The 27,833-nt window shown below is 41.1% G+C and overlaps 1 protein-coding gene across 2 annotated transcripts; it reads left to right on the forward strand.

The window, feature by feature from the left end:
- Positions 1–534: 534 nt before the first annotated feature.
- GCKR (glucokinase regulator) lies at positions 535–27,821 on the forward strand. Of its 2 annotated transcripts, XM_036748962.1 has the most exons (19): positions 535–661; positions 1,191–1,346; positions 1,556–1,624; positions 2,948–3,016; positions 3,592–3,665; positions 3,769–3,835; positions 4,016–4,069; positions 4,868–4,962; positions 7,916–8,021; positions 10,109–10,227; positions 11,130–11,228; positions 11,529–11,626; positions 11,992–12,068; positions 12,681–12,777; positions 12,944–13,041; positions 13,136–13,219; positions 21,065–21,214; positions 25,795–25,929; positions 27,287–27,821. In XM_036748962.1, the coding sequence occupies exons 1-19, from the start codon at positions 602–604 to the stop codon at positions 27,473–27,475; spliced, it is 1,896 nt and encodes a 631-aa protein (XP_036604857.1). In that variant the 5' UTR covers positions 535–601; the 3' UTR covers positions 27,476–27,821. The 2 variants fall into 2 exon arrangements, with proteins under 2 accessions (XP_036604857.1, XP_036604858.1); XM_036748963.1 differs by lacking the exon at positions 1,556–1,624.
- Positions 27,822–27,833: the final 12 nt, after the last annotated feature.

The following is a 27,833-nucleotide window of genomic DNA, read 5'->3' on the forward strand; positions in this document are numbered from 1 at the left end:
TCCTCTAGGGAAGTGTATGCTTTTTTTTTTTTTTGGTGGGGGGAGCTGGGTTGAAGAAGATCATGTAATCTGAACATGTGATACAGCTATGACCCATGGGTTCATTCAACTTCTGATCTTGAACATCCCAGAGGACCCTGATCTCTGATCTCTCATTTCCAAGAGAATCCTGATTTCAGATGTCCCCCAGTCCAGGGCTTACTTTTCCCGGGGTATCTCCCTCCCTTTGAATCTATAGCCCTGTCCTCACCTCCAGGAAAGGACATGGTGCCCGCAGAGCCACTACAGTTAGACATTGACCCTAGTATGGCAAATGACAAACAAACAGATTAGGATATAGGGAGAAGGGGGAGGGGAAATGCTAGGAGAGAGTCCAGGGGGTCTCTCTTCCATGGCATTGCTCAGGTTTAGAAGAATTCTGGGGTTTGGATAAGGGAAAAGTTGCCCAGAGGAAGGTACGCAAGGCCAGGAGAAGCTGGTTAATCATCAATGGAGCTCTGATAAGCCTCTGCCAGCTGGACATAGGATCAACATAGTCAGAGATGAAAGGTTTTTTGAAGCCAGAGGATCAGTCAGGACAGTGTGGCTGGAGCTTGAGACCATGCCTGGGACAAAACGGTTTCAACATGTGATCGAGACCCCTGAGCCAGGCAAATGGGAGGTGAAAGCCCTTCTCTGTATTTACATCCTTCTCCCAAACCCCTTCCTTGGGTTGGCTTCTCTTGCTCTTCACCCTCTGTCCTATCCACCCCCTCCCACTCCATTTTACTCCCTTATCCATTCTTGTTCTTCCTCACCCCCTTCTTTCCCTAATGGAACAAGGATACATCAAAAAGGTATCTAGTACTCGAGTCTGTGTATGTCCACTCCCTGTATACCCTTGTGCCTGCCATTACTTCCCAGCTAAATGGGCATGAGATGGGACCTGAAAGCCCAGCTTGGTGCCACTTTCTATAAGAGGCCTGATTCTGTTGGGTATTGGTTGTAATGTATTGCAGCCTCTCCCCATGAATTTACTTTATTTGCATATGTACTGTATTTACTTATCATGAACATATGGTATCCTACCCAGTAGAACATAAGTTCCTTGAAGACAAGGATTGTCTCATTTTTGTATTTGTATCCTGAGCTGCTATGCCTGGCACATAGTGATAAATTCTCATGGTTGATTGATTGTGTCTCCCTTTTAGTTGTCTGGGTATGAAGCATCCTTGCCAGTCACAGAAAAGTCGCATCCTCTGACCCATGATTTAGATAAGGCGAATGCTGAACAAATTGTACGGCTCCTAGGTCAGTGTGATGCTGAGATCTTCCAGGAAGAAGGACAAGCAGTGCCTGCCTACCAGGTAACTCCTTAATAGCCTTATCCTATGTGTACCAGATCTATATACTCCAAACCTAATCTCTACCTTGACACCTCCTTCCCCCCATTCTTGACAATGGTTCCTGCCCTTGGATCCCAGTCCCCAGTCCTTCAAATCCAGGGATAGCGACATGAGGGAACTTTGGCCTGGAGCCTCTTCTCTAGATCTTACCTCAATTTGATTCCTCACAGCGGCTCTACAGTGAATCCATCTTAACAACCATGGTACTTGTGGCTGGAAAAGTTCAGGAAATACTGAAGGTACTAATGCTTTTCAATCCCCCCTTCTAGATAATCTAATATCTCCAGGTCCCCTGATCTTCTGTTGTCCTCTCCCTTTCTCTCTTCTCCTCTCTTATCTTTTCTAGTTCAGCTTAATATTATATTTTTCCTTCTCCCCCTCCTTTTCTACCACTTGTCATTATATTCTCCTGTTTCTCTTAGCTCCACTTCATGAAACCCTGACTCTACTTTCAGGACTTCCCAGCCTCAATCCCCCTCCAGTTCATTCCTTTTTTTTTTTTTTGTCTGGGCTTGGGTTGTCATGGGTGTAAGGAAATAATAACCAGAAGAGTATATGGTCCTACTCTCCTGGGCCTGTCTCCTCTTAGCATAACTCATAAGCATACTCGCTTGAGGTTTAAACTGTACCCAATTCTAGTTAAAACACGTTTCTGAAATTCCAACAAACTTACTGATACTTCAAAGTTGTCATTCTAAATTCCTTATCCTGAGTAAGCCCTCCTAGTTGATTTTCAGAACCCCTCTCCTCTTTTGCTACTGTCCATGCTCCCTATGCCCATCACTCCAGCATTGCATGGCATGACAGCTTTCAGCGGACTCCTACGCAAACCTGGGCATCCAGACACTCAATGCCTTTGAACACAATCAGAGAGCATGTCCTACTACTTGTTCTGAGGTAGTAAGGGAGGCCCCATGTGACTATTTCTGATTGAATTACCATTCCCTCCTCTGCTTGATGGTATCAAAAAACATTCTAATCCATGACAGGGTCATTGTTTACCATTGCACCAAATTCTACCCTCATGACAGAGAGACAGGCTGTGTACTGGAGAGATGTGTGTTCTGAGGACTTGACTGGTTCAAATCATGTTTCTGCCAATGATCACCTGTATGACCTTGGGCAACATCATTAACCTCTCTGGGCCTCAGTTACCTCATCTGCAAAATGAGGAGCTGGACTAATTGGTCCAAAGAACTCCTAGTGTGGAAACTTCCTCCCTCTATATAGATTAGCAACTCATTTGTAACTGATAGTTGTAGAAACTTGCTGGGAAGGGAGGCGGATTGAGAAGTGAAGCAACTTGCGCATGGTCCCACAGCTAGTAAGTGTAGCATAACTTAAGTTTTCCTGCCTCCAAGATCAACCTTTTGTGCTCTATACCCTCTTGCTTCTCATTTGTATTTCTCATATTTATATAGGGATGAGATATAGGGTTCTTCTCTTTACTAATAAAGGGGGGGATGTCCATTTCCTCTTTTTTAAAATTTTTTAATTTTTTTCTTTTTTTTTTTCATTTCATCTTTTAAATGAGATCTTGCTAATAGTTTATTACTTCTTAGGATCCTGAAGGGGGTCTTGTTGTTCTGAGTGGAGGGGGAACCTCAGGTCGGATGGCATTTCTTATGTCGGTGAGTGCTCTTATCCAATGATGCTGCTGACTCCATATCTGCTGTCACCACCCAGAGCCTAGAAGCCCAACTTATCTGAACCCCCGAGTAGAACCCTTATCCTGAACATGGTTCCTGCCCAGTTTTTCCCCTCCACCTCTCTCTTCCATGGTGTTCAGTTTTCTTTGACCACATCCTAGACATCTGCTAGCACTCTAGCTACCTTATTGTTTCAATTTACTCTATGAAGAAGCATTTAAATGTCTAACTCAGTGGTGGGAAATCTGAGACCACATGTGGCCCTCTAGGTCCTCAAGTGTGGCCCTTTGATTGAATCCAAACTTCACAAAATAAATCCCCTTAATGAAAGGATTTGTTCTGTAAAACTTGGACACAGTTAAAAGGCCGCACCCAAAGACCTAGAAGGCCACGTGTGGCCATGAGGCCACAGGTTCCCCACCCCTAGACGCCTTGTGGGGCTGAGTTAAGTCTTATACAAAGAGAATTACCCAGTCTCTGATGTCTAAGAGTTAAAATTCAAAACAACTTTCCTTTTTTCACTATTAATACTTCCTTATATTCCTTTTCCTGGACAGGTTTCCTTTAACCAACTAATGAAAGGCTTGGGACAGAAACCTCTCTATACCTACCTCATTGCAGGAGGTGACAGGTAAGGGCACCTATGGCCTCTGTAGGGTTCTCAACCTACCCTTCCTACGCTATAGGCCTTACACGTCCTTGGAGGACCACTGACCATGAGTTTGTCCTCTCAGGTCTGTGGTGGCCTCTAGGGAGGGAACTGAAGACAGCGCCTTGCATGGGATTGAGGAACTGAAGAAGGTCAGAGACAGGCAACCTCAAAGCTCATTTGTATCCACTTGAGCCCTCATCACCTTCCCTAGTTTGTGTCCCTTCTCCCAGGAGCGGTTTGTGCCCAATGAACCTCCAAGATCCTCCTTATCCAAGGTAGGGATCTCCTCCAATGAGAGGAGAACCCATGAGACCCTCTGTCTCTTCTAGGTTGCTGCAGGAAAGAAACGAGTGATTGTCATCGGCATTTCAGTTGGACTTTCTGTGAGTATGAATGCAGGGGTGAAATGGAAAGGTTTTGTAAGGAGGAAGGGGGTGGGGAGAGGAGGAAGAGGATAGATATAAGGTCTGGAAGAAGATAATAGACAGCATTAACATCATCTCAAGACTTCAGAAGCAGTGGTGCAGTAGATAGGATGCATAACTAGGAGTCAGGAAAAGCTTGGGTTCAAATCCTGCCTTTGGTTCTGAGCCTTCAGTAGTTCTCTAAGACCATCTGTTTGCAACTTTACATCTGTTATCTAATTTAATATTGCTATTATTATCCACATTTTACAAATGAGGAAACTAAGGCTAAGAGAAGTTAAATAAGATATATGAGGTAACATTTGAACTTAGGTCTTTAATGTTGTTTAGCTGTTTAATGATTTGCATGTGGTGGAGAAAGTTCCCACACCTGTGAAATCATAAGTCCTTCACCTACTGATGTACTTGGACCTCATTCCCACTAACTCTGTCCCACTTCTGTGAATGTGAGAACAGGGCACACATATCATTGCAACAACTGCATTATTCTGCAGGTATTGATTTGGTGCCTACTTTGGTGCCTGTACTAAGCTAGACAGTGTAGGGGATATAAAAGTATAAAATGAAGTCTTCTATCTTCTGGGAACTATATATATATATATATAATGTGTGTGTGTGTGTGTGTGTGTGTGTGTGTGTGTGTGTGTGTATAAAACATATAATAGTCTCTTTTATATCGTAATGTTTAATTTTTTTTTTAAAATTTTTGCTTTCTCCTCTTTATTCATTTTCCCTCATTCTCTTGCCTCATCTCAGGCTCCTTTTGTGGCTGGTCAGATGGATTTCTGTATGAATAACCCAGACATCTTCTTGCCTATTCTGGTAGGGTTCAATCCAGTAAACATGGCTAGGTGAGTTTTCCAAATAGAAATATCAGGAATCTTTCACCTGGAAAGGTGAAAGCTGACTGGGCAGGCATTTCTTTGAATGAACTGAAGGGAGATGGGCTAATTAGGTCTTCAAGTCCTTCTGATCTGTTATCTGTCTTGGTGGATATGGAAGATCTCAACTGGTTGTTAGGAGAAAAGTAACTCTTTGAATTGTTAGATGGTATGAGTTGACTCCTAGGGTAGTGAACTCCCTATTTTTATAAATATTCTGAGGCTGGATGATTAGTTGTCAGGTACAATGGAGAAGAGATTCCTGAATTGGGCAGGCCCAGTAGGCTGTCCTTTCCAACTCAAAAATACTCACCCATCTAGTCTAATTCAAACTTGAGTGTAAATGAGTGATATTTTTAACCTTCCCAGGGTATCCATATTTTAAAAGAAGACATTTATTAAAACAAATTAATCTTAAATTGATTGAATTTAGACAGTGTGACTGAGGGGAATTAAAAATGTCAAATGGTGTTTATGGGCAAAGAAACTTACCATGTAGGCATAGCCTACTTTCCTACTTATGAAACTGGGGGCCTTGTATCTCCCGAAGTTTGAAATTTAGTCTGTTAGTCATTTCAACAAACATTTATTTAAAGTCTACTATGTTTCCAGCATTATGCTAAGCACTGGGGATACAAAGAAAGGTAAAAGATAGAACCTGCTCTCAAGGAGCTCACAGTCTAATGGAGGAGACAAAATGTATGTAGAAACAAGCTACATACAGGAAAAAATAGGGAATAATCAACAGAAGGAACGCATTAGAATGAAGGGGGATTAGGAAAGACTTCCTGTAGAAGGTGGGATTTTAGCTGGAACTTAAAAAAAGCCAGGAGGAGAGGAGAAGGGAGAGCATTTCAGCTATGGGGTAGGGCTAATGAAATTGCCCAGAATTAGGAGATGGAATGTCTTGTCTGAGGAACAGCAAAGAGGCCAGTGTTACTGGACCTCAGGGTATGCGGGGCGGGATGGGGTACAAGGTATAAGAAGACTGAAAAGGTAATGGTGGTGGAACAAGTTATGAAGGGCTTTGAATGCCAGAAGATTTTATACTTGATCCTAAAGGTAATAGGGAGCCACTGGTGTTTATTAAAGAAGGGGATGAAATACTCAGATGTGGACTTTAGGAAACACTTTGGCAGCTGAGTGGGGCATGAATTGGAGTAGGGAGAGACTTGGGGCAGAGAGACCAAACCATCAGGCTACTGCAATTGTCCAGGCATGGGGTGATAAGTGCCTGCACCAAGATGGCGGCAGTGTCAGAGCAGAGAAAGGAACATATATGAGAGATGTTACAAAGGTAAAATTGATAGGCCTTGGCAACACAATACTCAGGGAGCTATTCATAGAAAATACCATTTGACATTAGCAGTTAGTAAATCCACGAATGTGGAAAATATAACTTCAAGAAAAGTTGAAATAAATTAATCGATAATAGAACTAATAACTGATTAAATGGAAGTTAGGAGCTCTGGGTACATAGTTAATCCTTTTTTTGAGACAATGTAATAGAAGATTATTATTATTTTTCTTTTGCAGTTTCAATGAATACTTATTAAGGAGTATTAATTATGTGCCAACTGAACTGTCATATTAATATCAGATAGTTAAAAGAAATTTTTCAATTCAGTTTGATAATTCATACTCACATGGCCAAAGCTTGCTTCTTTCATTCATTCACTCACTCATTTATTTATTTATTTGCTGACAAACATTTATTTAGACATACATATTTCCTCTTAACATACATACCTCTCAACGCCTTGTAATTTGTTCCTAGATTAATTAAATGAAAAAAAATGTGTCTATCCATCAAAAGTATACTTCAGTACTCGCAGATTTCCCTCTTTATAATATATGCGGTGATGTAGAAGGCTTTTTGTACTGGTCTGGATGGGCTTGATGCAGTGTAGTATTTCTAATATCTAATAGTATTTCAAATATTCTTATGGTCCTGATCCTGCTAGGGCCATCCAGAGGATATGGGCTAGCACAGTCACAGCATTGGCAGTAAGGGAGAGGGTGATCTTTAGGACTGAAAACTCAGAGATATGATTAGATTAGTAGTGATAGTAATAGCAACACTTGTAATAACTTACATTACAAATCACTTTACATACATTATTTCATTTGATCCTCAGAATGATTCTATGAGGAAGATGATACAAGGATTAATGTCTCCATTTTACAGATCAAGAAACTGAGACTCTGAAGTTAAATTACTTCAATTCATTTCAATTAAGCAAATATTTTTAGGTGCTCACTAAATTTAAGGCAATCTATTAGGAGCTGGATTTATGAAAATTTCCCTTAAGATCACACAGCAAGCTACTGTGGGCACTGCTTTTCCACTACACAAGTGTACGCTTGAACTTCAGTATCGGAGCATTTGAAAATGTTCCCTGTCTCAGTGCAGTGCCTCTTTGGGCTCCCTCCTCTCAACTTATTCTTGAAGGTTGGATTCCCTGGGGAAAAACTGCTCTAGGTTCAAAGTACTCTGTGGGTCCATATTCCTAAAACTATAGTTTTCCAGCTTCCACCAATGGGTTTACCTTTAATAGTCAGCCAATGGTTACAATTAGCTCAAAGTAAAGACATTTACCGAAATGACACAGAATGAATAGTAGTAACAAAATGTTCCCTTCATAAACCTGGGGGCTCATTCTCCCACAAATACACACAGCATTAGTAGGAGGAGTAAACACGCACATAGAGTACACATGTGGCCCAGGCAACTCAATGCCCCCAACTCTGCAGGGCCCCCATGCCTTTCCTATTATTATGATGATTCCCTACTGGACTAAATGCTAGAGACTCTTGGGAACATAGCGCTGCCACCAATTCAGGAAAGTCAAAGCATAAGCCTGATCTCTGACCCCAATCATTCACTTTTACCCCCTCAAACCTCTGCCTTTCTGGGCCCCAGAAATGATCCTATTGAGGACTGGAATTCCACATTCCGTGAAATTGCCCAACGGATGCAGGAGCTGCAAGAGAAACAGAAAGCATTTGTGCTCAACCCTGCCATTGGGGTAAGCGCTTTCCATCTTTCTCCCTTTGTCTGTGCCCCCACCCCATCTCAGCCATCTTACCCATCTTACCCTTTTAGGATTGCTACCTGCATTCCTAAACTTTCTGCTCATACATAGACCAGTATGCTCTTCAAGCTGCTCTGAAATGTCAGCAATTGGAGGACAGCAATTCCTCACCTTATGAAAAACTTGAACATCAACTGAATTATTGAAAAAGAGGTTCTGCTTTATAGTCACTCCCATTTTAACCTTCTAGATGCTTTATCTTTATTAATTCTCAATTAGATTGTTGTTGTTCAGTCATGTCTGATTCTTTGTGACCCCATTGGGGATTTTCTTGGCAAAGATACTAGAGTGGTTTGTCATTTCCTTCTCCAGCTCATTTTACAGATGAGGAAACTGAGGTAAGCAGGGTTAAGTGACTTTTCTAGGGTCACATAGCCAGTAAAATATCTTAGGCAGGATTTGAACCCAGGTCTTCCTTCTCAGGCCTAATACTCTTGTCACTATACCACCTAGTTGCCCTTTCTTTTTTTGTTTTTTTTTTGGGGGGGAGGGAAGGCAGGGCAATTGGGGTTAAGTGACTTGCCTAAGGTCACACAGCTAGTGTGTCAAGTGTCTGAGGCTGGATTTGAACTCAGGTCCTCCTGACTCACTGCACCACCTAGCTGCCCCCTAGTTGCCCTTTCAATTAGCTAATCCTTTAGCTTTAGGTTTCAATCCTCCAAGTCCTCACCCTTTAAATCTTTCTGTTAATGACTGTTATTAGTATAACAGACTTCCCTGACTCTATTGCCTGAAGACCACGTATACTACCTTCCACTCCTACAACAATCAATCTCCACCAATGAAGGAGTATTACACAAATGTTGTGGGTTACATTAGGAAAACACCTAATGAAACTGTTAATAAAGGTCTGTGATCCATACAAAAAAAAATCAGTTAATGTAATATAAATAATCACTAACCCAGACAGCGGATAGAGAGATGACTTCAGTCTGGAAGACCTGGGTTCAAGTCCTATCTCTGACCCACACCGCAAGTGTGACCCTGCCCAATTCAGCCTCTCAGTGCCCCAGGCAACTCTCCAAAGCTTCAAACTGCAAAGCAAGTGCAGCCTTGCATTGTTAGAGGGAGCTGCCTCACCTGAAGTTTCCCACACCAATGAAATCCTAAGTTTAGTCCAAAAAAAAATAAATCTGCCTTATAAGTTTGGATCTTCACAAAAATGTTTTAGTGTTTTTAAAAATAGTGAAAACCTGTGTGTCTTCCCACTCTTTCTACTCCCCTCCATCAAACTGCAGAAAGTCCTTCTCAAGCCTCCTGGGCTCCCTGACATCTTCTCTGGTGCTTCTTGGATCTTTTCTAACTTGTACCTTGCCACCATCAATCTCTTTGATTCTGTCTCTTTTTTTTCTTTTTCTTTTTTTTTTTTGAGGGAGCACGGCAGGGCAATTGGGATTAAGTGACTTGCCCAAGGTCACATAGCTAGTAAGTGTGTCAAGTATCTGAGGTCAAATTTGAACTCAGGTCCTCCTGAGTCCAGGGCCAGTGCTCTACTCACTGCACCACCTAGCTGCCCCTTCTGTCTCAATCTAGATTTCTCCCTACATATATCTCTGTCCTATTTGCTATGTTTGCTGAATGTATGGAGCAATTATCGATGTGATATCACTGTTGTTGTTGTCTGTCCTTCATTAAAAGAAGACCATGACCTCAGGAAGGTGATGGTATGACCTACCAGATGTATGTGAAACAACAATTTTCAGACAGAAAAAAAAAAAAAAAAGAAAACCAAAGCAGGGGAAGGGGATACCTGAAAATATTTTAATGTGAAAGCCATAATCCAGCATAATACTCTACTTCCAGAGTCCAGGTGCACCATTTCCAACAAAAAAGACTGAAGATGGTCTGCCCCCTCTCTCACCCCACCTCCTGCTCCCATGCTTTCTGGTTCTTTTACCTCGGGGCATCTTGACATCCACCTCCCATGGGTGGGGGGAACACCTTTAATATCACCTGGCCAATTTTATTTCTGATGGTTTTTTACCCTTTCCTAATCTTTTTTACTGTCCTGTTTACTTCAGCCTGAAGGGCTCAGTGGTTCCTCCAGAATGAAGGGTGGAAGTGCCACCAAGATCCTGCTGGAAACTGTGCTGTTGGCGGCACACAAGACTGTGGACAGGGGTGTTGCAGCCTCTCAAAGGTAGGAAGCCAGGAGTAAGGGGAGGGAGGGGCCAAAAAGAGAGGACCAGGACTAGAATGCTGCATTCCAGAGCAGGGATGGACAATGAAGAAAAAATGGGAGAGGAAAGAAATAAAGAGGAGCTGGGACAAAGACAGTTCCATCATCCCCGAGATTAGGGTGGTAGAGTTAGGAGAGTTGGGGTAGTTGAACAGGAAGGGAAGATAGGTTGTCAGGTGAACATTCAGTTCAATTCGATAAGCATTTATTCAATGTCTGCTATATGCCAAGTACTGTACTAGGCATGAAGGATACAAAGACAAAACAGTCCCTGCCCCCAGGGAGCTTATATTCTGCTGAACTGAGTAATGCTCTCTCTGTGTAACTACAGAATCTGATTTGGTTCCAAAGGCCCCAGGTTTCCGAGAGATCCTAACCATGGGGCCTGTTTAAGGGCAGACAGGAACTCATGGGGTATCCAGAACCAGTTTGGTTTCTGGGGAAAACTTTTGACCTAGAATGACTCAAGAACACAGCCAGACAGTTCAGAGTAGTTTTGTGCTATGTCTCCTCACTCCAGAGGGTATCTTAGAGGTGCTAAGGGTGGCATCAGCACTATCTCAGCAGCAAATGATGTATTCCTGACAGGTCTCTGCCATCTTCCCCACAGCCCTCCCGGGAAGACCCTGTCATGCCCTTTTTGCTACCTACTAATCTATCAAGCCCTCTTTCGCTGTTCTGACCACTTTACTCCATTAAGGTCTAGCTACCTCTCTCTATTTGGGAATAATGCTTCCCTTGGGGAAAGATCCCCTTCTCATAGAGGGATCTATCTAGGAGAGCTGTTATAGGGACAAGGCAGAGCTTGGGAACTTTCTGGGTGTTCTAGAGCTGGAAGGCAGTTGTCTTTCATTTCCTCTTAGCTGTCTCCTGGAGATCCTGAGAACATTTGAACGAGCACACAAAGTCACCTACAGCCAAGGCCCCAAGATTGCAGCTCTGATGAAGCAGGCAAGCACCAGGTGATGAAGGGACAGGTTTAAAGTGTTGTGAACCAGGCCTGGGTAGGTGACAACAAAGATTTGAGGGGAGCACTTTCGAGTCTAGAATAGAGTGACTAGGGGGAAGGTGGTTGTTATGAAAGTCCTTCTTTGTTCTCTTCTTGGATGATGTTAATTGGTTCATGTTGGGAAGCTTTGGTTGTTTCTTCTGTGCTTGGCTAGCTCTCTCTCTCTCTCTCTCTGAATTTTTCTCTAGTAATATCTGTTCTCAAATCCTCTAAGTTTTGAACTGACCCTACTGATCTCTGACCCTGTTCCCAGTCTGCAGAAAAATGGCCGAGTGTACCTGGTTGGTTGGCAGACTCTAGGTATAATTGCCATCATGGATGGAGTGGAGTGCATACACACCTTTGGTGCAGGTGGGGACCATGCCTCTCTGACCCACCTTGCTAACCCCATCTGCCTCCTCATTCCAACACTTCCCTATCCCTGACACAGTGGTGCTTCTTACCCAACATTTTTCTTACCCCAATCTAACCTGAAGCCCCCCCCATCTCTTAGTCCAATGCAGTTAGTTAGTCCCTAACTGTATTAACCCACAGTCCAAGATTCAAGTGCCCTTAGACATCTCTTCCTATCATCCCATGTTCTAATTCTATTCCAGTCCCAAGACCTCAGATCTTGGTGAAGTCTGTTCCCTTCCTAGGTCCATATGATTTCATGTTCCTAAAAGCTAACTTTTAAAATCTGATACAAATACCTCTTTATCTCCTAAACTTATTAGATTTCCAAGATATCCGAGGCTTCCTAATTGGTGATCATAGTGACATGTTTAATCAGAAGGAAGAAATTGTTGCCCAGGTTGGAAACTGATGGGAAGGATGAAACTTGGGGAGATAGCGATGGGCTGGAGAAGAGTCATGGCCACTGGGAGAATTCAGGGGGTGGGAGGAGAGTTCATGGGGAGGCATTAGAATTTTGGGGGGTTAAGGGTCATTAGGCAAGGCAAGAAGCTTGTATTAAGCATTTACAGTGAGATACCACTGTGCTAAGTACTGGGGATACAAATGCAACCAAAAAAAAAATACAGTCCATGCCCTAAAGAAGCTAAAGCCTTAATGGTGGCAAACAACACAAAATGAAACTGAAAAGCTGGAGGTGGAGGGGGTGGACTATGAAGATATCCAAGGTAGGGCATGGTTTTGAAATCTGGAAAGTCTGGAGGAGAGCTGGGAGAGGAATGAAGGTCAACTGGCCTGAGCCCCTCCAAAAAATGGAGGCCCCAGGAGCTACTCACCAATGGGAGGACAGGGGAGTATATTCTATGGTGACAAGGCCACAGAGACAACTGGAGGTGGTTAGGGACAGGGGCATATTAGCTCAATGTATGAAGAGGGAAAATAGGAACAAAGAATCTTAAAGGTTTTGGGGAGGGGGTGGTTGGATTTCTTCTCTTTTTTCCTCCTACCCCAGGGTCCACAGTTCCTCTTCTCCCAAGAAGACTTCCTCGCTTCTATCTTGCCATCCCTCACTGAAGTTGACACTGTGCTCTTCATCTTCACCCTGGATGGTGAGAGAGGAGATGGATGAGGCGGTTGTAGAGAGGAAAGAGCGGTGGTGGTTCCCCTTCCATGAACTTTGGTCTTTGGGGGTAGTCTCCAAGTTCATCCACAGTTCAATCATTTGATTCTTCCCAAAGAGAATTCCAGCTTTGTTCCCTTCTCCCTACGTTCCAGACAACCTCACAGAAGTGCAAACACTGGTGGAGCAGGTGAAGAAGAAGAGTCCTAATATCCAAGCCCTGGCACACAGCACAGTGGGGCAATACTTACCAGTGAGCAACAGCAAGGATGGGGAGGGGGATGATGGGAAGTGCGTGGCCGGAGTTTCATATGTCATAGTTCTCTCCTCTCCATTTCTATCCTCAGTCCCCACTGAAGAAACTCTTTCCATCCATCATAAGCATCACCTGGCCCCTGCTTTTCTTTGAATATGAAGGGAACTTCATCCAGGTAAGACTACAACTCATATTCACATATTTCTTGAAGGGAGGATTTTCCTCAAACAACTCTGCGAAGCAGTTGGTAAAATATCATCATCATTCCCATTTTACAGTTAAAGAAACTAAGATTTAGAAAGGTTAAATGACTTGCCCACAATCCCTCTGTTAGTGAAAAGTACAGAAAGAGCATTGGTTTTAAAATCAGTACACTGGAGTTAAAATCCTACTTCTGAGACCCCTTGGGCAAGACACTTAACCTCTTTGTCTCGCTTTCCTCAATTGTAAAGTGAGGGGATTGGAGTAGGCAGCCTTGAGGCCACCTTTCGGCTCACCTCTACGATCCTAAGTATCAGAGCTTGGATCTGAGTTCAGGTGTCTAGACATTCTTGCCGTTACACCATACTGTGGTATTCTCAGTGAAAGAAATGTAGAGAAAGAAACTACTCAAGGAGGAAGGCTGAAAGCTAATAATTTTTTAAAATTTATTATTTTTTAAAGTGTCATAGTCATTCCTTCTTTACTCTTCATCTCCTCACGTTGATTCTTCTGTCATAACAAAAAAATGTAAGCAAAACCAATCATTTAACTCTGTTTTATATAATTCTTTAAGGCTTGCAAAATGCTTTAAATATATGTATTATCTCATTCAATCTTCAGAATAACCCTGTGAAGTAGGTATTATTATTTCCATTTTATAGCCGCAAGAACTGAAGTTTAGAGAGTTTAAGTGACTCACCCAATGGCACATAGCTAGTTAATGGGTACATGTGGCAGGTCTTCATGGCTCCCAGGCTGGTGCTTCATCCACACTACTTGACATGTCATATTTGAATTTCCTCAATAGCTATCTGGTGTAACAATGAGATCCACATCTGTAGAAAGCTGGCAATTTAACATTGCCCTGTCCCACTTCTGTGAATGTGACAATGAGGCAGGCTGGGTAAATTCTTTTTTCACTAGGGCACAAGGCAGAGTGAATTTCAAAGGCAACAGGCCATTATGACACAGGTATGGGCTATGCATTAAAGATGTTTGCTACAGTATTAACATCAAATATATGTGTTTATTGACCATCAGCTCTCTATAAAGCCCTTTACTAAAGTCACCCTTTGAAGTCTCATCATGGTGTGGAGATGACACCGGGTTCTTGAAGGTCACACCAGTGGAGCACAAACTTTGGCGTGTCCTACTATAGGATTATAGATCTAGAACTAAAGGAATGCTAGAGGTCACCTACTCCCACCCCCTCATTTTTACATCTGGGAAACTTGGGCAAAGAGGGGGTAGATGATTTGTACAAGGGCACAAAGGTAGTAAGCTGAAAATCTGGGATTTGAACTGAGGTCTTGTGACTATAAGTTTGGCATGCTTTCTGTGGCTATACACTATTTCCCTTACCTACCTACTTACCTACCAACCTGCTAAGCCGGACTAGTCTGGAGTATGGCCTAGGTGTGATGGACTGTGTATCTCTTATTTTTTCTACTTTTTTTCTTCGTTTCTTGTAAACAACATATTGTTGGATTCTGTTTCTAATCCGTTCTACTATCCTCTTCCATTTTATGTGTGAGTTCATTTCACTAACATTCACAGTTATGATTATGAATTGTAAATTTTCCTCCATACTTTTTTCTTACACTTTTTCTTCTTTTTAATCTGCCCTTCCTCTTATTCCACCCCTCCCTTTCCTTAGCCCCTTTTCCTTATGTTTTCCACTTGAGTGAAATGGATTTCTATACCCAACTGTATGTGCATGTGTATTCTTCCCTCCTTTGATCAGTTCAAATGAGATTTCTTTCCTTTTTGTTGTACAGATTCTATGTGTGCTTTCCATTTATATGAGATAATTTTCCCCATCTTTCCTCTCCCCATCTCATCTCCATTCCTCCATGTATTCTCCCTCTCCTCCTTTTCCATTCTTTTTTTCTAAGATCATCAAAATGTAACAATCACTCCTAGGTTTTCTGGTTAAGTAGACTCCCTCAGTGATTCTTAATGATAGAGTTCTGAAGGGATGCATGTATCATTTCATCACATAAGAGTGTAAACAATTTAATCTTGTTCAGTTATTCACACTTAGCTTTTTACGCTTCTCTTGACTCCGTTGTATATCAAATTCTCTACTCAGCTCTGGTCTTTTCATCAGTAAGGTTTGTAAGTCCTCTATTTCATTAAAGTTCCATTTTCCTCTCATAGGGTTGTACTCAGTTTTGCTGAGTAAATTATCCTTGGTTGTTAGCCTAGATCTTTTGCCTTCTGGAATATTGTGTTCCAAACTCTCTGCTTCTTTATAGTTTTGGCTGATAAATTTTATGTGATCCTTACTACTGGCTCCCTAGTATTCAAATTCTTTCTTTTTGGCTCTTTGTAATGTTTTTTCTTTGACCCTGGAGCTCTGGATTTTCGTTATAATGTTTTTGAGAATTTTCATTTGGAGGTTTCTTTCAGGAGTTGATTAGTGGGTTCTTTCAATTTCTACCTTTCCCTCTGGTTCTAAGACATCTGGGCATTTTTTCTTTTATGATGTCTTAAAATATGGTGTCTAGGCTCATTTTTGTTTTTGTTTTGTTTTTGGTCATGGCTCTCAGGTAGTCCAATGATTCTTAAATTTTTTTCTCCTTGATCTGTTTTCCAAGTCAGTTGTCTTTTTTATAGGATAGCTCACATTTTTTCCTATTTATTCAATCTTTTGACTTTGTTTTAATGTTTCTTGATGTCTCACGGAATCATTAACTTTTATTTGGTCAATTCTAATTTTCAGGGAGTTATTGTCTTGGGTAAGGTTTTATACCCCTTGTTCCAAGCTGTTGATTCTTTTTTCATATCTTTTATCTGGGTTTCCTTTCTTTTTCCACTTTTCCCTCTACTGTTCTCTTTTGGTTTAAAAAAAAATTTTTTAGCCCTTAAAAAACAACAACTCTTGCTTTATCTCTTCCAGGAATTCTGATTGGTCTTGTGCCAAGCTGCCACTCAGTCTTTGAGCCTTTGCTTGTAGATGTTTTTGAATCATTCTTTTCTTCTGAGTTTTTGTCTTAAGCTTCCCTATCACTATAATACCTCTTTATGGTGGGATTGTTTTTTTTTTGTTGTTGTTCATTTTCCAGCCTACTTCTTGACTTTGGACTGTATGTTAGGCTAGAGCTCTGCATACTTTCTGAGAGAAATGTCTGGGTGAGCTTCTATCTTCTTGGGTCCTTCTGCCGCTTTCTTGGGGGTATTGAGCATAGTGTTCTTCTGAGGTCTTGGGGACAGCTTGGGCTAGGGACCTGTAAGGTTTCAGTGTTCACAAAGTGATGTGAGCTGGGCAAAGTTTACTTATTGCTCTGTTTGTTTGAACTCAGCACGTTCCTGAACCAAGTTTTGATCTGAGCAAGACCTCTGTTAACTTGTCTCTGGTTGAAAGTTTCAATAGACTGCTGCCGGACTCAGCTACTGTTAGCTCCTGGGAGACTTTGTAGGTTCAGAGTAACCAACCTGCAGGTCTGGGATTCTGGTCCTACTTATTCCATTGCAGGATTCAGCCTGATCTGGAGGCTAGAATTGAGTCCCTGCTGTGCTCCTGGGATCAGAGTCACATAACTGCTATTTGCTTCTGAATGTGTTCTTATCTCATTCCATAGTGAGGGACCACTCCTTTCCTAGGTACAGGTCTCTTCCTCAGTCCATCTTGGATCAGTGACCCAGAACTGGGTAGTGAGCAACAGAGCTGCCAGATGGCACTATTTCTGAACCCTACATTATTTCAGGGATCACTTAACACCTCTTCCTACTCCTATGCTTCCTACACCCATGCCCACTCTCAACCTTCTTTCAGTACCTGGGGAATGCTTGGCATCATCCCACATTCTTGGCCAAACCCTATCTCCGGTATCCTCAGACTGATCTGGGTTAGAAAAATTACTCACTGTGATTTTTTTCTTGGATTTCTTAATCAGAATTAGGTCTAATGTATTTTCTAGTTCTTTTTGGAGGAGGTATGATAGGGCAACTAGGCTGTACTTCTTCCTACTATGCTGTTATACTGACCTTGTGTATCTGGAGGACCAACCTCACTAAGTGCCAAGAGTCTTATCATTAGATTGATTGCAGAGTGATACATTTTTTGCCATAGCAACACTAGATGTAGCAGAGGGGTTGTGATTTATGTTGGAAGAGGGAGTACCTCCATGAAGTAAGAATTTAGTTCAGAGTACTGTTTTATAAGTTGTGGGAAAATATTAGAAAAATCAGAGATCTCTCCCCTCATAAGGCACTTACCATTTAGCTGGGGACACACACACACACACACACACACACACACACACACACACAAAACCACATAAGAACAATTATGAAACAATGTATTAAAAAGTACAAACAGATATAGTGGGTGTCTACAAAGCAGTTTAATCCTTATAGAAGAGAGAGGCTCCTGGAAACTCCCAAAGGACAAACACCTTCCAGACGCTAGTTGCATTGAAAATATACCAGAGGACAAAGCTGTAAGAGAGTGATCTGGGAGAGACAGGAGTAATCAGAGGAGTTAGGTAATCTTGGAGTTAGTTCTCCTGAAGTGGGGGAGTTTGGGATGAGAGCTTTTTATTATATTTTATTGATAAATCTTAACACCAGTATGCCCTGAGGACCAAAAAAAGCTCTACAAAACACTGCATATCTCTAATAGTATATGGAATCCCCCGTTTTGGTGAGTTATGATTTGGTAAAAGAGAAGAAGCTTTTAAAAGGTAGTGTGAATGCTATACTTTCAGTACTGATTTCTTCAGTTTACATCACTCTTTGGAAGTCTCATATTTCTTTGAATACTTCATATTTGTAATTCCTTACAGCACAGTAATATTTAGTTTCATTCATACACTACAAGTTATTTCCAATTTTTTTACTTTTACAAATAGTACTATTATAAATATTGGGACATATTATAACTACAGAAGCAGCTAGGTAGCAGACTTGATAGAATGCTGGCCCTGGAGTCAGGAGGACCCTGAGTTCAAATCTGGCCTCAGACACTAGCTGTGTGACCTGGTCTGTTTGCCTCAGTTTCCTCATCTGTAAAATGAGTTAGGATAGGAAATGGCAAAACACTCAAGTATCTTTGCCAAAAAAACCCCACCAAAACCCTAAATGGGGCACAAAGAGTCAGACATGACTGAAAACAATTGAAAAGCTTGAAAAAAAGGCTATTATAAATATTTTGTAAAGTTTTACTCCCTCATTATAGCTTCTTTGAGGTATAAATCTCGTGGTGGGATCAACAGGTCAAGGGTTATGAACAATTTTGAAACTTTTATTGTATAATTCCACATGGTTTTCCCAAACAGCTAGAAAAATTACATCTTCACCAACAGTGAACATTCTTACTTTTCTGTATCTCCGCAAGTAATAATTTTTTTATCTTTCCTAATTCAATAGTAAAATGACACTGCAGAATTGTTTTAATTTGCATTTCTCTGTTTATTAGTAACCTTGAGAACTTTTAAAAAACTGAGTATATCCTTTGAACCACATCTTTACTGGGGAATGACTGAGTCATATCTTATAGGAGAACAAGGATCATTAAATCAAAGATTTAGAGCTAGAAAATATTCTTGAGATTATCATCATTTTATAGTTGAGGAGACTGAGGTTCAGATGTGTTAAGTGACTTATTTAAAGTTGTATAGACAGTAAGTTGCAAAGCCAGGATTTGAACCCAGGCATGTTTCTTATTATTGCTGTTTTTGTGTTGTCATTTTTAACTCGTGTCCAACTCTTTGTGATCCCATTTGGGGTTTTCAGAGAAAGATAATGGAGTAGTTTGCCATTTCCTTCTTTAGCTCATCACAGATGAGGAACATGGAACAAACAGGGTTAAGTGACTTGACTAGGGTCACACAGTTAGTAAGTGTCTGAGGACAGATTTGAACTCATGAGGAAGAGTCTTCCTGACTTTAGGTTCTGCACTCTATCGATTGTGCCACCTAGCTGCCCCTGTCAGAAGGTAGACAGCCTTCAAAATGAGTCATCTGGAATTGTGGTTGGTCATTATATTAATCAGAGTTCCTAAGATTTTTGAAGTTGACTGTTAACAGATTGTTATTGTATTAATTGTTCTGGTTCTTTTCGCTTTCATTCTCCATCAGTTCATACAAATCTTCTCAGGTTCCTTTGAAACAATCCATTCATTTCTTACAGCATAATAGTATTCTATCATATTCACATATAATAACTTGTTCAGCTATTCACCAATTGATGGACATTCCTTTAGTTTTTAGTTCTTTGCCACTACAAAGAGAGCTGCTAATATATTTTTTGTACTTTTCCTTTTCCTCTTTTTAAAAAAATCTCTTTAAGGTAATAGTGGTATCAGTTCTGTAGCTACTCTCAGCTTTAAATGTATTGCTTCCTCCTCTTCTTGTTTTCACTATCAATGAATTCAAAGCACAAAATTCCTTCCCCATACCAATATGATATTTCCAACTCATGCGACTAGTGAAGATTAGATTATGAGCTCTACATTTGTATTCTTTTGAAAAAATGTTACAAGGAAAAGGATACTGGACTACGAGTCAGTAGACCCAAATTCTAGTTCACTATGTTCCTTTGATAAGTTATGTAACATCCCTCTCTTACGCTATCTATATAAAGGAGATAATAATAGTTGACCTTCTTACTTCATGAGCTGCTAATAACTCTCTCCAACTCCAAAATCACCTTGTATCTATTATATTTTATATGGCATAGTGGATCAAGATTCTGGCCTCAGATGCAGGAAGACCTGGGTTCAAGTCATTCTTCTGACACTTACTGGCCATGTGACTGGGCAAGCCACTTAATTTTTAAGTGCTGTACACAACACACACACACACACACACACACACACACACACACACATATATATATATATATATATATATACACACACATATATGTTGTCTCTCATGGCTAGACTAGCTCACTGAAGACAAGAGCTGTTTGAATTTTTGTTTTTGTATCCTTAATGCTGGCCATAATGCCTGGCACGTAGTGGGTGCTTTTATAAATACTTATTGTTGATTGATTAATGATGATCAAATATGTTCAAGTGCTTTGAAATATTTGATTGCTATAGAATAATATTCCAAGGAATAATAATTCACTGGAGTATTGCTATACCATGACCCTTTATCATGAGGAATTTGAAAAAAGGCAGGATTTACTACCAAAAGGACCTAGTTATAACATGCAGTCTTGTATGTGACATGAAAACTGAGGTTGATATGCCAAACTTCAGTGTCTTTGGATTTATCTTACATGCAGATAAAATCCCATTACAACAAAATCTAAGTGATTGCCTGAGTTCTTTATTCTAGATTTTTATGACTAGTGCTTGAATCTTTGGTTGTATATGGTTTGGGGGGGGGGTTGTTATAGGGACAATGTAATACAATAGAAAGAATGCTGGGATTGGAGTCAATAAACCTGGGCTCAAATCTGGGCTCTGCCAGTCACTTTATGACATTGGGCAAACCAATTAAGCCCTCTGGGCCTCAACCTTTTGTATTTACAAGTATTAGGTGCTACCATTATAATGTAAGCTTCTTTAGGGTCAGTACTATGTAATTTTTCACCTTCTTAATTTTAGTGCTTAATCAGTTTGGTGAATTGACATGAATTGAGTTACTGGCATTCCCTACCTAGGGGAGAATAGCATCGGTCAAGGTACCAAAGTTAAGTGGAAGGAATAAAAGTTTAGTTTTTTATAAGGGTGTCTTAAATCAGCTAAATTCTTTTGCTAAAGGACTCAAGGAAGGCTGCTGTCTACTTTCTTTTGATTGCAGGGTTTGTTTCACTTGCTCCTGCTAACATAAACTTCCTCCTTTGTGTCTCCTCTGTTCAGAAGTTCCAACGTGAGTTGAGCACCAAGTGGGTGCTGAACACAGTGAGCACTGGAGCCCATGTTCTTCGTGGGAAGATCTTGCAAAACCATATGTTGGACCTACAATTGTGCAACTCCAAGCTCTTTTGGCGGGGCTTGGCCATGCTTCAGGTGAGGGAATCACTGGATATACTGTGAGGGTAGGCATCCGAAGGTATTCTTCATGAAGCTAAAATGTGTTTAGGGTTAAGGCTGCCTTCATACTTCTTGTCCTGTTTCTGCCCTTCATTTTCCTCACCTTACCCTATATAGACTGTTGGGAAAATATTAACAAGCGTGCGTGCGTGTGTGCGTGCGTGTGTGTGTGTGTGTGTGTGTGTGTGTATACCCTTATTAGGAGAAACCATCTGTCACAGGGGAAGTTAAAGAAATCAATCATTCAAAGAATGTTTGTTGATAAAAAATTTTTTCCCCAAAGGGGCAGAACAATAGGTGGAATTTCCAAAGAGGTAAATTTGAATTTGATGCCAGGAAATACTTCTTAGCAATTGGAAGTATCCAACATGGAATGAACTGTCTTAGGAGACGGTAGGTTTCCCCTCATTGGATATCTCTAAGTGAAAGCTAGATGACCAAGTTAAGCTGACAAGCATTTATTAAATTTTTTTTAATTTTAATTTTCAATTCCAAATTCTTTCCCTCCTTCCATCCTTTCCCCAACCATTGAGAAACTAAGAAAGACAATATCCATTTTACATTTAAATTATGTGAAACATATTTCCATATTAGCCATGTTGGGGAAAAAAGGCAAGAAAAATAAAGTTAAAAAATGCTTCAATCTGCTTTCAGAGTTCATTAACTCTCTCTCTCTGGAGGTGAAGAGTAACAAGCATTCATTAAGCACCATCTGAGTAAAGGTAGCCTGAGGCACATTTTCTCTGCGGAAGATAACATTTTGTTAATAGAGGGCACTACCTGTCAATAGAATGGGTTAATGGCTCTGCCTGAGTTAGTCAAGGACCCTAAGATGACTAATTTTTATAAGATTAGAACAAAGACCAGAACAGGATAGGTGATATCATGGGATTGAGGACAACACAATTGGTAACAGCTGAGGCGTGAGGGACAGTATGATTGATTGGACGTTAGGAATGAGAGACTAGCAGCAACCCCCTCTTACCTGCTGTGATTAAGAAACATTCACTGTTTGAGTCCACCCACAAGGTCAAAGACAGTGGCCCAGACTTCTTTGGATAGCAAATCAGACATCCTTGTAGGATAGCTTGGTGGTATAAAGATATGAGAGCAGACTCCATGTGGTCTACCTGCATTCCTCAAGGATAGCAGATTTCTTTGAGGCAAGAATAGAATACCAGTTAGTAGGAGAACTGAATATCAAAACTTAACTCCTTACAATCCAACTGAATTTATGAACTAAGTTCAGAGACAAAGAACCATGATTTAGGCAGTTACCAGACAAAATCAATTAATTAAATATAGGATCAATAAAAAAATGATAAAGAATCAATCAAGTCTTCTCAGCACCTACTATATGCCACCTACTGTACTAAGTGTTGGATAATCATAACTATGATTTGTATAGAGCTATAAGGTTTGCAAAGCACCTTATAAATATCTCACAAAAACCCTGGGAGGTAGGTGCTTTTATTATCCCTATTTGACAAATGAGGAAACTGAGAAAGATAGAGGTTAAGTGACTTGCCCAGTGTCACACAGCTAGTATCTAAAACTGTATTTTAATTTAGATCTTCCTGACTCCAAGTTTATCATTCTGCCACTTTAGCTGCCCTTTGTGAGTGTTTTGTAGAGGAATTTTTTTTTCAGGCATAGAATAGATTGGATGGCCACTGAAGTCCCTTACAACTCTATGACTACTTGCTGAATTCCTGACTTTGCTCTAGACCCTGTGGGGATGCAATGGAAGTATAGGATACATTTTCATGTCTTCAGAGATCTGACAGCCTAGGTTGAGACAGAATTAAAACACATAGATCAACATTGTTTGTTGGCATAATATTAACTCTAAGTACAATGGGAGTTCAGAAGGAAAGGGATCAGCTTGGGCTAGACTAAAGATTCTGTGGGAAAGGTAAGATGAACTGGTGCCAGAAGAGGAGGTATAATTTGAATTTGGATCAGAAGACGGCATTCATAAGTCAGGGTCACTGAACAAAAGCATGGAAGAAGGGATCATTACGATGTGTGTAGGGAAGGGTGACTGGAATAGAAGGCATGTGTTTGTAGGCAGTGAAGAAAACGATTATTTGATATACTCCTAGGAATGCTAGCTGTGATTAAAAGACAAAAGGATGAAATTAAAAGTATAAACATCAATAAAGAGACAACATTCTCCCCATGTACAGACAATGGAATGACACAGTTAGATAACCCCAGAGGGTAGGGGAGAATAAGGTTTGTTAAGTTCTGAGTGGTGGAAGACACATAATAAAAGGTTTTGGAAATGAAATGAGGTTTGGACTTGATTTGATCAGAAATAGGAAGCCACTGTACTTTGTTGAGTAAGAGTATAACGACAGAAACAATGCCTCCATTAATAGTGCTTAGGAAGGATGAAAGGAAGAGGGACTGGAGGAAATAAGATCAGTTGAGAAGGTTTGGTGCTTCTAAGGTGAAGCGTGAGGTGATGATCTAGGGTAGCGGCATTGGGAATGGACCGGAAAAGGCTGAATCCAAGAGGCATTTCTTTGAAAGGAATGACAAAGTCTAGTGACAGATCAGGTTTGGAGAATAGAGTATAAGCTCTGTGAGGGAGTGCCTGGACTATTTCACTGTTACTTTATAACCTCAGCACCTCACACAGTACTTGACACACAGTAGATGCTTAATAAACAATGCTCATTGATAGATTGATAAAGGAGAGGAGTCATATAACTTCAAAATTTTGTGGTGATTAAATAGGTTCAAGAGACATAGTTTCTGGGTAATTTAATCATTTTATTAATAATGCCAGCAATTTATTAATAAAAGAATGGTCATCTGTCTGTCTTCCTTAGACCAAAGACGATAATGTCTGGAGGGCTCAGGGCTTATATGTTCTTTTGGAAGAGGAGTGGAAATCACCTCTGATTGGGAAGTGGACTATATTAAAATGAGGGGCTCAGAATGACATCATGTCACCCTTGGACAGAAAATCTTATCTTTATACCTAGACCACCCCCAGCTTTGGGCACTCTAATCAAATACTTTATCCCTACCCAAACCTCATTAGAACACAATAGACATCCTCACCTTAGATTAAATTCCTTGTAAGGTTGTGTGGGGTCTGACCATGATCAAGGAGAGTTAATTCAATCTCATTATCAAGAGACTTCAAGAGAGGGTACTTTTTACTTTTTATAACTAGGGCTTTAGAAGAAGGGGAGAACTCTGGATCTCCTCAAATTATTGGTTATTAATAATCATTTCTCTCAGTTTCTAACCTGGGGCCTGGAAAAAATGTAGACCTAGTGGAAGTGGTATAGTTGGGAGGGGATGTCAATTTACTAAGTGGAGGCAAGAGTGAATTCAGTTTTATAAGTTAGAGGAAATGGCAGGACATCCCAGTGGAAAGTTCTGTAGGCAAATAGAAATAAAGTAATGAGGCAGAAAGATAAGGACTGGAGACTTAATTTTAGAGTCACCCACATAGAGCATAAGTGGACTTCATGGGGAGTGAATAAGGAAAGAAAAATATAGAGACAGATCCTTGAAGGATACTCGCAGACAAGAAAGACAGGAAATAATGATTATCATGTTCCTAGACACAGGTAAGGCAGGAATGTAAAGATGGGAGAAATATCTAGACTAGGAAGAAACAATTTATGTTCTAGTAGAGCTAAGTAATTACTCTAGTTGCCTGGTGTGTCACTGGAAGACCTAAGACATGAGTAGGAGAAAAGGAGAAAAGGAGGAAAAGGACAGGAAAGATAAAGGTAGGGAGAAGGGACTGAGAGAAAGGCAAGAAAAAGAAAAAAAAAGTGTTGTATATGATGGCGAGTAGTAGAAATTCATCAGAAGTTGCCTCGGGTCCTATCCACTGGCACTTGGGCCTTAAGGTTACTTATCCCTGACCTAGCCCATGACCAAAATATTTTTGCTTCATCTTTGAGAGATTTTAGAATTTGTGTTAGTAGGAAGCATTTCTGAGTGGGTAAGTGCTCCCCCGTGAGTAACAAGCACCCAAATGGTGATGCTGAATATAAATGCACTGTATTGATTATGAAAAGGGCTCAGCAGATTCAAGACTCAGAAACTTATTGATGGGAAGATGCCAGCAAGAGCCATGGAAACTAGTTACCAGTAACCTCTTTGTGAGCAAATGACTGCCTGTTGGTGAATTAGAAGTAAATGGGCAGAGAGACATCTTTTAAAAAAAAATCTTATGAATTACAACCACAATTGCTAACATTTATATAGGACTTTAAGGATGACCCAGCACTTTTCACACATTACCTACTTGATCTCAGGAGCAGAGCATGGCACTAAGCTATTTCTGTTGGAAAGACCACACGTGAACATTTTGCTGGTTTGAATCTACTATTTCAAGCCATTGCTTAATGCTTTTTGTTTGCATGGGGTTGTGCTTAAGTTCCCTCTAAAAGAGGGGCTTAATTCATGGAGAATTCTGGAACCTCAACCTATTTCTCTTCTCACTTTTCCCTACCCAACTCTCCTTCTTGGTTCCTTTGGTCTTCCTTCCCAATTGTAATATTTCTCCCTTCCTCCTGCAGCGTTTTTCAGGACAGCCCAAGGCTCAATGCATTGAGAGCCTACTGAAGGCCATCCACTTCCCTCAAGAAGTGTCTGAGGAGATCCAGGCAGCCCCTATTTCCCACCACATTCAGATTGCGCAGGAGAAGGAACGGGTATCAGACTCTTCTATTTCTCCATAGTATACTTCTGCCCCTAATTTGCCTTATCCCTGGTGGAAGAGGGTTGATTATGGAGCCCTGGGTCAATTTGATGACTCCTCCAATCAACTTGATAAGACTACAAGGCCTTGACTTTTATTAGATGGACACCTCCTTTAGAAGTACACATGGCCCTGCGAGGGGTGGGGAACCTGTGATCTCAAGGCCATATGTGGCCTTCTAGGTCCTTGAGTGCAGCCTTTTGACTGAGTCCAAGTTTACAGAACAAATCCTTTTATTAGGGGGATTTGTTCTTTCACAGAACTTGCATTCAGTCAAAGGGCTGCACTTGAGGACTTAGAGGGCCACATGTGGCCTTGAAGCCGCAGGTTCCCCACCCCTGCAGCCCCTTGCTGAGAGGACATAGGGAACTCCATTGATTGGTTCCCAAAAAATTGGGGCTGCCTTCAAGGTGACTGGTGACTGTGTGTGTATATGTGTATAAATAGACTCTTGTCTTTTTCTGAAATCTGTAAGAGAAAGCTGTGAAATGTCTACCCCGCCCCATTTCTTTTCCTTTTGTGTTCTTTCCCATGCACTTCCAGGCCATAGGGCAGCAAGAGAGAAGGGGGAGGAAGTGATATTTCCTTCCTCATGATCCCTCAGTAGTAGAAAATGTCACAGGAGAAGCACATGGCAATTGGCCTGTGTTTGCCCAGGCAAGCTTTTTAAGAGAATCCCTGGCTGCCTTCTGCCTTTCTGTTTACTTTTTGGAGGATGGGTTAGAGACTATAGTTCCTGAGAATGGACTTTCTATTCCAGGAGGGAAAAAGAGAGATCATTTCTCATGCACACCTCTTGCTCCCCCCAGCCTCCCTTAGCTACAGTCTGGTTTGGTAATCCAAGGGAGTGAGAATGCAAAGGAAAAAGAAAAGGGGGAGAGCCATTTTATAGCTTGCTTTTATAGACCACAGGGAAAGGCAAGAGTTCACCCACCCAATCCTCACTCTCAGTTGCTAGCCTTCCTGGAGGTAATCCCATCCTCAAGGGACTAGTTTGAAGAGTTCTCAGCATGGGGACTACTCATGAATTGTACCTCTATGGAAGAGTATTATTTCCAAAAGGTCCATGCCCTACAATCTGATCTGGTTGTTTGGGGCTACTCATCAAATGGATCAATGGATCCTCTAATTAAACTCATATTAAATTAGTTTTTATTATTTACCATGTCTAGTTGCTACCACCAGTATTATCTTGCTTCCCAATTTGCTGTTCTCAATCCCACTATTATCCTCTGGTTTTTTTGATCCTCCTGGTGAACCCCTGAACTGTATCTTCTCAAACCTCAGACTGTTGCTTATCTTCCCCACAGGTGATCCCCACAGCACTAGTGACCCTCCTCCTTCGATGTTCCATCCCTGAGGCTGAGGCCCATCTCGCTGCTGCCTCCTCTGTCTGCGAGGCCGTTAGGAGTGCACTTCTCCGGATTGGTCGGAAGCGTAGTGCTGACTTAATTGATACTCTACCGCTGGCCAGTTTAGCAGATGAGAAGGGAACCTAGTTTATGGAGTGGGGAAATGTCACACAAGGAGTGGGAAAGACAGCAAAATACCTTAAAGCTTGAGGTGACAGAACCCCTGGAAGGAGGCTCTTCTAGGAGGTATGTCCCACCCCAGATTTGGGAGAAACGTCTTTTCTGTTACGCCCCTTGGCTCCCTCTCTGAAAAATGTGGCAACTGTGCTGGAATCTAGCCAAATCATCCAGCGGCTAGATGATCTCCGATATTTACCTTCCAGCTCTCCAATTCTGTGATGTTGTAACTAGAAAATTCCTGACCACGTAGTATGTATCTCTGACCTTTGCAGTCTGTTCTTATTTCAGAAATGAAACTCTTGCTTTTATCTCATATACTTCTCTC

This window comes from Trichosurus vulpecula, chromosome 3, assembly GCF_011100635.1.
Source record: "Trichosurus vulpecula isolate mTriVul1 chromosome 3, mTriVul1.pri, whole genome shotgun sequence".
Lineage (NCBI taxonomy): Eukaryota > Metazoa > Chordata > Mammalia > Diprotodontia > Phalangeridae > Trichosurus > Trichosurus vulpecula.

Excerpts from the sequence above, each read along its gene's own strand:
- GCKR (XM_036748962.1), top strand. The coding sequence starts at position 602 with ATGCCTGGGACAAAACGGTTTCAACATGTGATCGAGACCCCTGAGCCA. Across the intron at positions 3,666-3,768 it reads CTCATTGCAGGAGGTGACAG|GTCTGTGGTGGCCTCTAGGG; the intron begins GTAAGGGCACCT and ends TTGTCCTCTCAG. Across the intron at positions 11,229-11,528 it reads ATGAAGCAGGCAAGCACCAG|TCTGCAGAAAAATGGCCGAG; the intron begins GTGATGAAGGGA and ends CCCTGTTCCCAG.